At 40.2% G+C, this 14,878-nt stretch overlaps 1 protein-coding gene across 1 annotated transcript in view; it reads left to right on the top strand.

Moving 5' to 3' along the window:
- Window positions 1-14,331, top strand: part of Upk1b (uroplakin 1B) — a 28,566-nt gene extending 14,235 nt beyond the window's left edge. Inside the window, exons 6-8 of the mRNA XM_090332256.1 lie at window positions 5,466-5,645; window positions 11,344-11,427; window positions 13,477-14,331. Coding sequence (XP_090188382.1) covers window positions 5,466-5,645; window positions 11,344-11,427; window positions 13,477-13,527 — 315 coding nt within the window. The 3' untranslated portion in view covers window positions 13,528-14,331. The remainder of the gene's footprint in view (window positions 1-5,465; window positions 5,646-11,343; window positions 11,428-13,476) is intronic.
- Window positions 14,332-14,878: the final 547 nt, after the last annotated feature.

Here is a 14,878-nt window from a genome sequence, read left to right as displayed (position 1 = left end):
GGTAGATTTGAGCTGAAGAGCTCAGGGACAAAACCCAGGCCCAGAGTTCAAGTCTCACGATCCACCAAAAAAAGAAAAAAAAGAGCTAGTTCTGCTAAGGATCAGAGGATCTGACTTGATTTAATCACTCAAGTTCTGGGCTTGAACTTAGGCCTGAGTTCTGTCCTTGGGTTTTTCTCAAGGCTAACACTCTATCACTTGGGCCACAGCACCACTTTTGGCTTTTTTCTGTTTAATGTGGTACTGGGAATTGAAGCTGGAGCTTCATACATGCTAGGCAAGCACTCTACCACTAGGCCAAGCTCTTGACCCCAAATCCTAGTCTTAAGTAAGCCTGGCTCAGCTAAATCATTTTTCTCTAAAAAGTCCACATTAAATACATACATAGAATGATTATTTCTCCTGCTTAGCTATTTCTTACAATACAATGACCAAAAGAGAGTTTTTGTCATCAAGTTTCCTTGGATACATTTTTTCCCTAAAAGTTGAGAGCTAACTCACAATTTGTGATAGGGAAAGAAAGTGATAGAATTGTTTTATTCTATCTCCAGTTCTGTCCAAAGTTTAAGAAAATTTTCCTTTCCCATGTAAAAGCATAGCTGTATGACACCAGGTTTTACTTTGTTTTCTTTTTTTCAGTTTATCTTTCCCTTCCCAAAAGTAATGTGACATTACTCTAGGAAAATGTAAAAACAAGAATAACTATTCATAATTTCCTCATCACTAAAATGTTTAATTTTCTGCTTTTAAACTTGCTCATATGTAATACTAGATAACTATTCTACTCTGGCATTATTGTGTTATAATGTTAGTATTCATAACATATAGTTAATAAGGGCTTGTATGAATATTCATAAATATTAAGAATTTACTCTAAGCCAGTGACCTCAACTCATTTAATCTTCCTAACATTCTGCAAGATGAGCTCTAAGCTGTTTATGACTCTATAGACATGTTTTATAACATAGATTAATATGTATCTATGACATACAAATCCTACATAATATTTTATTACATAGATTAATATGTATCTATGACATACAAACTCTCAGCCTAATTTTAATTATGTTCTAAAATCTAAGTGCCAGTGATTGTATATAGAGATTCCCTTCTTGAATAATTGTTAAACATGTCATTTGAAATATGATGTGAAAACCAATGTTAATAAATTCTCTAATAAAAATAAATAAAAAAGAATGAGCAAGCTGGACACTGAACTCATGCCTGTGATCCTAGCTACTCAAGAGGCTGAGATCTGAGGATGACGGTTCAAAGCCAGCTCAGGCGGGAAAGTTGTTGACATTCTTATCTCCAGTTAACCACTAATCCAGAAGTGCTCTCTGGCTCAAGTGGTAGAGCACTAGCCTTGAGCTGAAGAGCTCAGGGACAGCGCCCAGGTCCAGAGTTCAAGCCCCACAGTCGACAAAAAAGAGAATGGGCAAAATATGGGAACATTTCTCAGAAGAAAAAAAATAGCTAATAAACATTTGAAACAACAATACAGATCTATCATTTGTTAGGCCAACCCAATGAATGTTAAAATACTATATTTCAAGACTTGGGTTTGATTCCTCAGTACCACATACATAGAAAAAAGGTGGAAGTGGTGCTGTGGATCAAGTGGTAGAGCTCTAGCCTTCACCTATCATACTGGCAAAAAATTTTGAAAATTCAAAAATATCCAGGGCTAATATAGTGGAGAAAACATATTGTCTGCAAGACTTTTAAAACTTGGTTTATCTAACATCTATTAAGATGAAAGATGCCTATGTTTTGACCCAGCAATTATAGTTCTAATAATCTGTCTAGAAGAAATAATTGTAAAAATGAGATCAAGTTTAAATGGAATTTGTAATAGGTAAACAGTAAACAAAAAAAATATAGATTGTGAAGTGATGCATCTTCTATCTGGTGAATATAATGTAACCTTCTATTAATTACAATAAAAAAGAATATTAAAATAAAAAAAAGATGAGCTCTGTATTTATCCCAACTTTATAGTTAAGAACAATGACACTTATAGAGTTCAAATCACAAGCTTATTAATGAGTAGCAAAGTCATATACATATGCCTCATGGTCTAAAATATAAGCTGTCAAAACCTTCAGCTCTACTTGGGAGATATTTTTGTAGCAAATATAAGATGTGATATATAAATTATCATGTCTTGGTGTTATTTATCCTAGTCATTCAGTGTGTTCACTTGTCAAATTTTGTTATTGTTAGTATAATCAGACATTGGGTGCATTACTTCTCAAACATTGATACCCCTTCTCATGTTTTTGTCCCCCTGTTCTTCCCCCTACCCCCTCCCAATCATCTTGTTTTCCCCCTTCCCTTCCCTATTTCAAAGAAACAAACATATATACAATATACCAGGTAACAAAAATAGATACATTAACTACATGAGAATAACCATTAGGGGGAAAAAAGACAAAAGAAATAACTTCACATAGTACATTAAGAACAACAGTCACAAAGATAAACCTCTTGTTTTCATTCCCTAGAGTTCATTTCATTTAGTCTCATCCTATATAACCATATATACATAGCTTTTGAAGCCTATGTTCCTTTGGATCTGGCTTACTTCATTTACTATGATTTTTTCCAAGTCTTTCCATTTCTTTATCAATGGGGTGATGTCATTCTTTCTGATGGCAGCATAAAATTCCATTGTGTATAAATACCACATCCTCTTAATCCATTCACCTACTCAGGGGCATCTCAGTTGCTTCCATATCTTAGCTAAGATAAATAATGCTGCAATGAACATCATGTTAGTAAATTTAGCATGCCCTTGTTTCTGGACATTTGGGTAAATGCCAATGAGTGGAATTGCTGGGTCATAGGGGAGCTCTGTATTTATTTAGTCTTTTGAGGAACCGCCATACTGCATTCCAGAGTGATTGAATGAGTTTACACTCCCACCAACAGTGTAGTAGTGATCCCTCCTGGCCACATCCCCTCCAGCATCTGTTGTTATTAGAATTCTTATTCATAGCCATTCTAACTGGAGTGAGGTGGAATCTCAAAGTTGTTTTGATTTGCATTTATTTTATGGCAGAAATATTGAGAATTTCTTCTTATGTCTATACGCCATTCTTATTTCCTCTTCAGAGAAGTCTCTAAGTCTTTAGCCCATCTTTTAATTGGATGGTTGTTTCTTTGAAGATTTGTTTTCGAGAGATTCAACTTTTTGAGCTGTAGGCATGTTTTAGATATGAGGCGCTTGTCTGTTGTACAGCTAGTGAAGATCTTCTCCTACTCTATGAGCTTTCTACTTAACCTGCTAGGTATGTCCTTTGCCTTACAGAAGCTTTGCAGTTTAATGCAGTCCCATTTGTCCAAAGCTTCTTTGATTTATTGTGTTTATGGGCCTTTATCAAGAAAGTTTCAACCTGTTTCAAGGAGCCCTAATGTATCTAGTATTTCTTTCTGCAAAGTTTTCAGGGAATCTGCTTTTACCTCAAGGTCTTTGATCCATTTGGAATTAATTCTGGTGCAGGGTGACATAGAAGGATCCAACTTATTTTTCTTCAGATGCTTAACCAATTCTGCCAGCACTATATGTTGAAGAGGTTGTCTTTCTTCCATTCTATTTTTTTTGGGTGGGGGGGCTTCCTTATCAAGATTAGGTGCCCATAGGTCTGTGGGTGGATTTCTGGATCTTCAGTTCTATTCTATTGGTCTTCAGGCCTGTTCTTGTGCCAGTACCAAAATGTTTTTATTACTATAGCTATGTAATAAAGTCTGAAGTTTGGTACTGATATTCCTCTAGCACTGTTCTTTCTGCTAAGGATTGTTTTTGCTATATAGGGTTTTTTATTATTCCATATTAATGGTTGAGTTGCTTCCTCTATTTCCTTAAAGAATGACATTGGAATATTGATGGATATTTCATTGAATTTGCAGTTAGCCCTTGGCAAGATTGCCATTTTCACAATGTTAATTCTTCAAATCCAGGAGCATGGGAGGATTTTCCACTTCCTCAGTTCTGCTTTAATTTCCTTTTTCAAGTTTTTAAAGTTTTCATTATAAAGGTCCTTTACACCCTTAGTTAAGCTAATTCCTAAATAATTTATTTTCTTTGAGGCAACTGCAAGAGGAGTTGCTTTCCTGATTTCTGCCTTGCTCTTCTCGTTGTTGGCATACAGGAAAGCCATTGATTTTTGAGGGTTAATTTTATACCCTGCTGCTTTGCCAAGTTTCAAATCAACTCAAGCAACTTGGGAGTGGAGTCTATAGGATTCTTTAAATACAGAACCATGTCATCTGCAAAGAGGGAAAGTTTCACTTCTTTCCCTATTTGGATCCCCTGTATGCTTGCTTCTTGCCTTATTGCTCTGACTAGGAATTGTAATATTATCCTGAAGAGGAGTGGAGAGAGTGGGAATCCTTGTCTCATTCCTGATTTTAGAGGAAATGGCTTTAGCTTTTCGCCGTTAAGTATGATGCTAGCTGTAGGTTTGTCATAACACAGTCTCTATTATATTGAGGAATGTTCTATGAATTCCTAGTTTCTCCCGAGCTTTTAGCCTAAAGGGGTATTGGATCTTGTTAAATGGTTTTTCTGCCTCTTTTGGGACAATCATGTGATTCCTGTCCTTGATCCTGTTGATGTGATGAATTATGTTAATTGACTTGCATATATTGAAACCACTTTGCATCTCTGTGATGAATCCTGTTTGATCATAGTATATAATATCTGATGAGTTGTTGTAGATGGTTGGCCAGTATTTTGGTGAGAAGTTTTGCATCAATGTTCATTAAAGAAATAGGTCTATAGTTCTCTTCCTTTGATGAGTCCCTCTCTGGTTTTGGGATGAGGGTTATTCTGGCTTCATAGAATTACTTGTAAATTTATAAGCATACTCTAGTTACCAAAATTGAGAGGAACCATGCAGCCTATGTTTCTTTGGCCCTGATTTACTTCGCTTAATATAATTTTTTCCCAAATCTTTCCATCTCCTTACAAATAGTACAATATCATTCTTTCTAATGATGAGTAGAATTCCAGTGTGTGTGTGTGTGTGTGTGTGTGTGTGTGTGTGTGTGTGTGTGAGAGAGAGAGAGAGAGAGAGAGAGAGAGAGAGAGAGAGAGAGAGAGAGAGAGAGAGAGAGATTTTCTTGATCTACTCATCCACTGAGGGACATCTAGGTTGTATTTTGAAGGGTAAAGCAGGGCCTAAATAGAGTAGTGATACTCTATAGACAGTAATGTGGGAAATGAACTGGATATTTTATGGATGTTGACCAGAGGGAAAGACTGGGAGGGAGCAATGGAAGGGGCGACATAGTGCATTGCTCATTATCTGATTCGCGTAACTGTAACCCCTCTGAATAGCGACTGTACAATAATAATTATAATTTTTTTAAAAAAAAAAACAAAGACATTTTCCACATCCCAGTTGCTACATTGATGGTTCCAGGAATAAGAAACTCATCTCTTTTTCTTCTTCTGTCAGGACCATTGCTGTGGTGTGAATGGCCCATCAGACTGGCAGGAGTACACATCAGCCTTCAGGACTGAGAACAATGATGCTGACTACCCTTGGCCCCGCCAGTGCTGCGTTATGAACAACCTCAAAGAACCCCTCAACCTGGAGGCCTGCAAACTGGGTGTACCTGGTTACTACCACAATCAAGTGAGTCCCCTCCTCTGCCAGAACCTGCTCTGTGAACTTATGCTCTGTGAAGACAGGAGCCATCAAATCTAAGTCATGATCTCCCAGTAAGAAATCCTGCCTTTTCCCCTATACCTTTCCTTCTCTGTGAGGACACTGAATGCTAATCTAGATCTAATCTGGGAAATTTTACATTCAAATAAAATTAACAGAATGCCAGGATGGCAACAGGAAAATTCAACTTTGCTTAAGTGGAGACAATTTGTATGATGTCTAGAATTGGTTTTTCAAGAAATACATTAAGCAAAGATCTGCAAAACATCTTCAAACTATAAACTGGATGATGTGCAAAGAAGAAACATTTTGTCAGTTTCCAAGCAACATGGGCTAAATGCAGCAATTATAGATTCACATTCATATTCCACAGCAGTATAGGACGTGTTAATAAAATGTTAGATTACTGGTTGGGGCCAGAAATGGTTTCCATACAGATGAAAAAGTGCTTCCAAGCCAATGATGATCTGATGATGATCATAAAACATTCACTGAGTTCTTAGCCAGACTCTGTTCTTTTTGTTTTTTGACAGTCCTGGGGCTTGAGCTCAGGGCCTGACCACTGTCCTTGGGTGTTCCTCAAAGCTAGAGCTCAACCACTTGAGCCACAGCACCACTTCTGGCTTCTTCTATGTATGAGGTACTGAGAAATTGAACCCAGGGCTTCTTGCATGCTAGGCAAGCACTCTACCAGCAGACCAAACTCCCAGCCCCAGACTCTGTCCTAAGTGATATATGTGTATACATATATACATATATACACAGCCATATATGTACATATATACTAACATCTTTGATTCTCAGATGTGGATGCCTACTTTACAGAAGGGAAGCTGAGATATAGAGACGCTAATCCATACCATCATCCAATTAGTAAGTGTCAGTCTGCCTTCAAAGCCAAGCATTCTGACTCCAGTGTTCCCAGTCTAAGCTGACACTTATTAGTAGTAAAAGCCCAGGTGAGCTCTCCTATTTATTCCCACCATCCCTGTACACTGAAATACTGGGCTCTGCTTTGGGAGGTACCTCTTTGAGGAAACCTAGTTATATATGTTTTATTAAATAATTTGGAAGCATCAGATCTTTGATATGGAAAATAATACTATATACTGTATGTCAGGACTCTACCTATCATCATATCATACCCTGCAGGGCACCTGCCCTAAGATGGTAGCCACTCATCCAGGATGAACGTGGAGTGACAAAGATGGTTTTGCAGCAGTGCCCAGAGCAACCTTCATTCATTTTATAGCAACATTGCTTTGCCATTGTCTTAATCAGCATTCTTCAGCCTATAATAAGAGCTAAATGTGTTGCATAGAATCACAGTATGAAATATGACTATCACTGTCAGGACTCCAAATGCTTTCAATAGTTCATGCTGGGCTCCAGTAGATCCTGCCTGTAATCCTAGCTTCCCATGAGGCTGAGGTCTGAGGACGGCAATCCAAAACCAGCCTGGGCAGAAAAGGCTCTTAGCTCTAAAAAGCCAGAAGTAGAGCCATGAACCAAGTAGTATAGCACTAGCCTTGAGCAAAAGAATCTCAGAGACAGTTCCCAGGCCCTAAGTTCATGCCACAGGACTGGCACCAAAAAAAGCTTTCAATATTTCAATACTAGAATTGACACATACCAACCAGCCTAGACTGGATTGTCATGATATACAAACTGCATCACCTCTTGGGAAAAAGAAAAGATAATCTGTTTATTTCATAGCAACTCTTGTCTCCCTAGCACAGTTAACAGTCTAGTCGAGAGAAAACCTAAAATCCTTATTTTCTGAAATTCAGATAGATGAGATTTGAGGGAAAGATCCAAACTAGCATTCCCCTGTCACTGTGCTGGGATCTACACACTCATTTTGTCAACTTGCCTTTCCAGTACCTTGGCCTCATCTGACTTCAGTCTCCATCTCAGTTCCCTTCACGCTGTTCCATAACTTCAAATCATCACCACTCAACCTCACCCCTCTACCAGTTTCCTGCCTCTGGTTCCCTCTGCTCCTAGGTTCTCACTCTAACTCTTCACCTTCAACACCATATTACATCTGTCAACTCTTTCTTATTTTCTCTACACTGGTTCCCTAGATTCCATACCCCATTCTAACCTTCAGGAAATTTTTATTCAATGCAAAATGGACAACCCCAATATTAATTATACTTTTCTCTTCAAAAAAAATTCATCACCCAGACCCATGTAACCCTCCTTTAAGGGCTATATACTGTATCCTCAGTCCTTAGTGTGATTTCAGGTACCGAGAAGACACTCCATAAGTGCTTGATGAAGGGATGAATGGGGAATGAAGAAAGGAGTGTCTCTGATTGTACCTCTATATTTTACCTTTCCAATATGTATAATATACATGTGTGCTGCTACAGCTACAAAAAATAACACACTAGGAAGGTGATTCTAGATATCATCTAGAATTTCACACAGCAGAATGGGTACAAGTATGTATTCTCTATCCTGTTGCCTCAGACCCATAAATGCATTGTGCAAATCCTGATGACTGCATCTCAAGATTATCATGATGGACCCAATGCAGTAAAGCACTAATAAACTGATTAGCATCATGAAAACACACTAAGGAGATCTTTTTTTCTTCAATCCAAGGTTTGTCTTGTTTTGTTTTGTCTGTGAGCTTCATGGAAGCAAAACCTATTTTTGCCTTGCCACAGATAACAACTCCTGGTACATGGCATAAGCAAGGTTCTTGATATATTATTAGATAAATGACCATTACCTGAGATTTTCAGGATATTGAGAGTGTTTTGTGAGCCATCAAGCATATAGAGAAGTATGCTGCCTTAATCACAACTTAATACCATGTTCCACAGAAAATAGGAAGAGTTGAGATGGGGATGAACCAAAAATTTGTGTTGCCTTCATTCTGTGTTTACTAGGTGCCAAACACTTATTTTAGGGTCTGGAGATTCACAATGAGCAACGTAAAATCCTTGCCCTAGGAGAGCTTTTATTCTGTTATGGGAGAGCATAATAGAATGCCAAAACAATTGTATGGTGAAATTCCAGGTTATCACAAATGCCATGAGCAGAAATAAAGCAGATGTAGTAGGAAGGAATAAGGAGATATTCAGGAAAGGTTATGTCATGATGACATTTGCAGAGTTCTAAATTAAGTGAGGAAATATGACAGTGGTAGATAGGGGAAGGAAGCAGAAAGTGCAGAGGCCCTGCAGTGGACACATCCTTAGATTTTTAGAGGAATACCAAGAGCATCAGTCTGGCAGAGTCAGAATGCAAGATAGCTAGAAGGCAAAGATGGGTTCAGATTGTGAGTGTGGACACAGCTCTGAGTGACAAATTAGGAGGTTACCATAATCCTCAAGTGTGGTTCTGGTGGACCAATGTTGTACAAGGTAAGAATGAGAAGTATTTGGATTCCAGGGATTGCTTAAAAGTTGGATGTTGTTGAGTAAAGAAATGCAGGTTAGAGGCCAGGAGTTTGGCCTAGTGGTAGAGTGCTTGCCTAGCATGCATGAAGACCTGGATTCAATTCCTTCAGTACCACATAGAAAAAGCCAGAAGTGGTACTGTGGCTCAAGTGGTAGAGCTCTAACCATGAGAAAAGCTCAAGGACAGTGCTCAGACCCTGAGCTCAAGCCCAGGACTGGCAAAAAAGAAAAAGAAATGCAAGTTAAAGATAATACCAAGGTTTTGTTTGAGGGCATCTTTGTGAAGTGTGATACCTATTATTTTTTAAAGGAGAAGATTAAATGGGGGAATAATCAAAGTAAGAACAGAGAAGTGGGGTATGGACCTGAGGCTGAAGGTAAGCTTAGGACATTTGGTGACTGGTCAAAAGTCTAGGACATCTGGATATCATAGTCCATGGAATCAGCTCTGATCATTGCATCTCCTAATTAGGGGGGAAATGGGGGGTTCCCCAGTTGTTCAGATGACAGTTCTATTATTACTGTGGGAATTTTCATAGTGACTAGGACAGATAGGCCACATATACTTATATAATTCAGACATGTATGGATGAATGAATGGATAAATACAAAAATGAATCACTCTTGCACACACACACACACACACACACACGTGCGCACACACACACACACACACACACACACACACATAATGGCTTTTCAAGATCTTAAGAACAGATTCCAATATGGGTATGTTCAAATACAATGTCAAAAGAGTATTTACAAACTGTCATTAGGATTCCTTTAAAAATAATTTCCACTGATAACAGAAGACCTCTAGTTTTACTTTTAAAGAAATTAAAAAGTAACTCTGGGTTGGAGCCATGGTCAAATAGTAAATTACTTATCTACTATGTACAAGACACTGATTTTAAACCCCAGTACCCCAAGAAAAATAAAAATCCATTGGACATGCTGGCTCATGTTTGTTATCTTAGCTACTTGGAGAGGTGGAGATCAGAAGGATTACAGTTCTAGGAGAAACTAGGCAAAAAAATTAGGGCTAGGCTAGGCAAAAAGACCCTACTTGAAAAATAATTAAAGCACAAAAATGGCTGTGGGTGTGGCTTAATTAGTAGAGTGCCTGCCTAGCAAACACAAAGATTTGAATTTGAACACTAACAATTGCAGAACAAAACAAAAACCTGTTCTCAAGTCACCACAAAAATCTTATTTTGGGCGGGGGGGGGGGGGGGGGGGGGGGAGTTGGTCAGTCGTGGAGGTTGAACTCAGAGCCTGGTTGCTGTCCCTGAGCTCTTCAGCTCAAGGCTCGTGCTGTACCATTTTGAGCCACAGAACCACTTCCAATTTTCCAGTGGTTAATTGGAGATGAGTCTCTGAGAGTGTCCTATGTGGGCAGGCTTTGAACCACAATCCTCAGATCTCAGCCTCCTCAGTAGTTAGGGTTACAGGCATGATCCACCAGCACCTTCCTAAGAAAATTTGCGTGGGGGGGGGGTGGTCATGTGACTTGAACTTTGCCTACACACTGTCCCTGAGCTCTTCAGCTCAAGGCTACCACACCCTACCCTTGAGTCAAGCCCCATTTCCCATTTTCTAGAGGTTAACTGGAGATAAGAGTTTCAGGTCCTTTTGTGCACGGGCTAGCTTTGAACCTTGATCATCAGATCTCAGCCTCCTGAGTAGCTAAGATTACAGGTGTGAGCCACTGTGCCTGGCTAAGAAAATCTTTTGAGAGGAAAAAGAGTTCAAGTTTTATTAAGACTATGTTATCAATTCACTCAATATGGAGACATGTCATGCTACAATAGCAATTGTGCTAGAGAGAGTAACAATGACACAAATAAATACGCTGTAGAATAATTATTCAATAATATTATCTATGTTCCCCCAGCAACACATTTTTAATGGCTGGCTGTGGGCAGAGATGTTGAAATAGCACAGTTGTGAAACTGAGCTTGGGGCGGGGCGGGGGGGGAGGGGGCATTGAACCAAATAGGACTCAGCCTCCCACCAGCTTGTGCTGGGTCTGGGCCTGGGTGCTGGCCACAGCTCCATTTTTTGGCTATCTGATGGTTAAGTGGGGATGAGATTCTCTCACAGGCTTTTCTGCCCTGGCTAACTTCAAACTGTAATCCTCAGATCTCACCCTCCTGAATAGCTAGGTTTATAGGCATGAGCCACTGGTACTCAGACTTTCTATATTTTGTCCTGGTTCTTACACCAATGTGGTCTATCTCCTCTCCTAGGGCTGCTATGAACTGATCTCTGGACCAATGAATCGACACGCCTGGGGTGTTGCCTGGTTTGGATTTGCCATTCTCTGCTGGACTGTGAGTACCACCCAGTGTGTACTTTCTATCTGGAAGGGGAGTGACAATGAGAGGCCTTGACCTGGCCATTGGTTTCCTCCCCCACACCTGTCTAGACACCAGACTTTGTGGTTGGAAGCCAGTGGGGAAACTTCTGACACCAGAGCAAGAACTGTGGGTTCCCTTAAGGTGTGTTACTGCCAGACCCTTCTGCTGCTGTCTGGGATGCACTTGCCATCTGGGAGATGGAAGGCAAATTTCCCTGGTCTGGACTTCTTACTGAACCCCAACCTGTAACTGCAGGTCTCCCAGTCTTAGTAGTTTGTTGCAACAGCATCTCAAGGACTGTCCTGTTGCTATTTAGATGTTTCCTGCCCAACACTAACTCACTGAGCTCTCTCCAAACATCAGCCCCTGCCAACCTCATCATTTCCTGCTGACCTTTATCTAGTTCTCAGTCTTGGCTGAACATTAAGCTCTACCATAAAGACATAAGGGGGTCCCTCCCCTAACATCCTAGAATAATTTGACTCACTGCCAACAAAACTACTCCAGACAGAAAACTGACAGCTACCGTCATATTTAGTCATCTTTGTAAAAGATGATATTACTCAATAAAACAAAAATAAAAGAAGAAAAGAAAAAAGCCACAAGTGGTGCTGGGGCTCAAGTGATGGATCTCTTGCCTTGAGAAAGTCCAAGGACAATGCTCAGGCCCTGAGCTCAAGGTCCAGAGCTGGCAAAAAAAAAACAACCTCATCTTCACATATTATGCATATTCTTTTTGAGAAAAAGTGGGTTTTAGAACTCAGGGTTGAATACTTGCTAAGCAACATTACTGAATCATGCCTCCAACTCTTTTCTGCACTGGTTATTTTTGAGATAGAGCTTCTTTCCTGCCCAGGCTAATGCCTTGACCACAATCTTCCTAGTTTTTACTTCCCCCCAATAGCTAGATTTTTTTTTATCAGTCCAGGGGTTTGAACTCTGGGCCTGGGCACTGTCACACTTAAGCTCTTCAGCTCAAGACTACAGACCTACTCCTGGGCCGGGTCGTTGTCCCTGAGCTGTTTAGCTCAAAGCTACAGCCCTATCCCTTGAGCTACAGCACTATTTCAGGTTTTCTGGTGGCTAATTGGAGATAAGAGTTTCACAGACTTTAGTGCCCAGGCTGGCTTTTTTTTTTTTACTGCACGTTTGGAGCAGGGAGAATACTGTTCCAAACACAGTTTGGTGCCTCTGCCTTGACTCTTGCTGACTTCAGCAGTCATTTCATCATAAGATGCTTTCGTTGGCACCCATGAGCTGGGAAAAGACAAATGAGGTCTTATTATTGAAATATTCTTGATGTAACAGGACACTGAAAGGATGGGTATCTACGTACCATGCTTTGGGAGACAGAGGCTGAGGGAAATCCAGAACCCTCAATCTGCCCTCCCAGGTGTTTTAGGAACACTGTACATATCTGTCATGGAACTACTCCCCTATTGTCTGACACAAGGCAGGAACTAGTATCAAGCAGAGCACACAGTAATGACTTATTCATTTGAATAAAGCAAAGATGGTAATGAGCAAGCTTCTATTCATACCATATTACTAGGACTTCTCAAAGTTTCATGCCTGTAAGCCCAGCTACTCAGGAGGCTAAGCTCTGAGAGTCACAATTCAAGGCCAGCTCTGGGGGAAGCCCTTGAGATTCCATCTCCAAAATAACCAGCAAAAGGCATGACTGGAAGTATAGTTCAAATGGCAGAACATCAAGCAAGCAAGTAAAGGAGCTCTAGATCCTGGGTCCAAACATTGGCATTGGAGGAGTATAAATTAATTAATGAAAATAAATGTCTAATCTAGTGCTGGAGTCAGGGTTAAGGGAAGATAATAGGGGGGTGAACTTATTCACATTTACAGAATTACAATGAAACCCCCTTGAACTATTCATGTTAATCATTTAAATCATTAAAAAAAAATCATTGCCAAACAACAACATAGGGTCACTAAGCCTGAATAAACTTCATTTTTTTTCCAGTAGGAGTTGTTTCTAAAACACTTTTCCCCCCTTTTCTATTTCAGTTTTGGGTTCTCCTGGGTACCATGTTCTTCTGGAGCAGAATTGAATATTGAGTATGAAGCATCACCGCCATACCTCCTTCTAGTGCTGTGGACTTGGTGCTGGATCCTGTTCTCTCCTATTCATCTGGGCTCGGCAATGACAGATGCAGATCTTACTCACACTGTTAAGTGTGAGTAAGTTGTGTGTGGAGTTCCTCTACACACTCAGGTATCTCCGTATCTTTCATCCTAGTCTAAGATTTTGCCATGATTTCTTGGACTATAATACAAAGAGGATTTAGAAAGAAGAGACTACCCCTGTCACCCTGTGTATTTTTAATTTGGGGACATAATGACATTCAAAGGAATTTGGTTTGTATTGGCATTGCCAACTGAATAGCAAATAGCTTGTACTTCTCAGTGTTTTCTTTCCACGTTTCTGTTTATCTCTGTCCTGTCTGGGGTCCTGGGAGAGGAAGGTTGGAGAAGGAAAAGATTTCTAAAATGTACCTCGTGCCTTTGTTCTACTGTGGCCCCTGTCTATGGAGAATCTGGTGGTTCCCAGAGGCCACCTTCAGACTCTCTTCTTCTCCAGACCATTCCCTGATTTCTAGTTAACACTGGTTCAAATTACTTCCCTTGTCTTGTAAAGTGATCCCTAACTACCTCCATTCTCCACTCAATCCTTTTCCTGAATGGTCTCAACTTAAAACAGGTGAGATATGGGCCAGCTACTTAAGTGATCTATGGGGAGTTTTGTTTGCTGTCAAAATATTTCTCTTCTGAATGGTTTCCATTTATGGTCCAGAAGGAAGTTCTCACAACACGCCACTTTGTTTGCTTAAGGCTAGTAAATAAAGCGGACTTTACCACGTATCCACTTCCTTTTACTTCTACTGTAATAATAGCAACGCAGCGGCTTCTCCCCACCTGACAGAGAGCAACCCCGACCTTCTGTGGGGCTGAGCTTTTAAAGGAGAGCATCACACACAGGTGGTCAAGCAGTTTAAGTATTTTTTAACAAAACAAAAACAGAATTCGACAGCTAGTCCCGCATGTTACTACATCTATCAGTGACCAAAATGGCTCCTTCTGAGTCCAACAAAATGGGGTTTCCAATAGAAGGGCCTCATGGATGCGGACGAAGGGGGAGAGGATGGAAATTCACATGGGATGTCCACCCTACCATGCTGTACTGGAAAGCAGCTGGATCTCTGGGCATTGACTTGAAGAACCAATGCTCAGGATATTTTGTGTGGTCCTTTTCCTTCTGTGTCTGAAGACCATGGTACGGCTCTAATGCCAGCAGCTTACTGTAGCCTGAGGATAGAAACATACTCATCACCTGTGGACAACCAACTCAGACACGGGAAGCACCTCAGAGCAAGGCAGAGGAGGGGAGGGCACACCTGTCCAGAGTACC

This window comes from Megascapheus bottae, chromosome 1, assembly GCF_031878675.1.
Source record: "Megascapheus bottae isolate mThoBot1 chromosome 1, mThoBot2.hap1, whole genome shotgun sequence".
NCBI lineage: Eukaryota > Metazoa > Chordata > Mammalia > Rodentia > Geomyidae > Megascapheus > Megascapheus bottae.
Note: the sequence above shows the minus strand (reverse complement) of the source record. Positions and strands in the feature narration are given on the sequence as shown.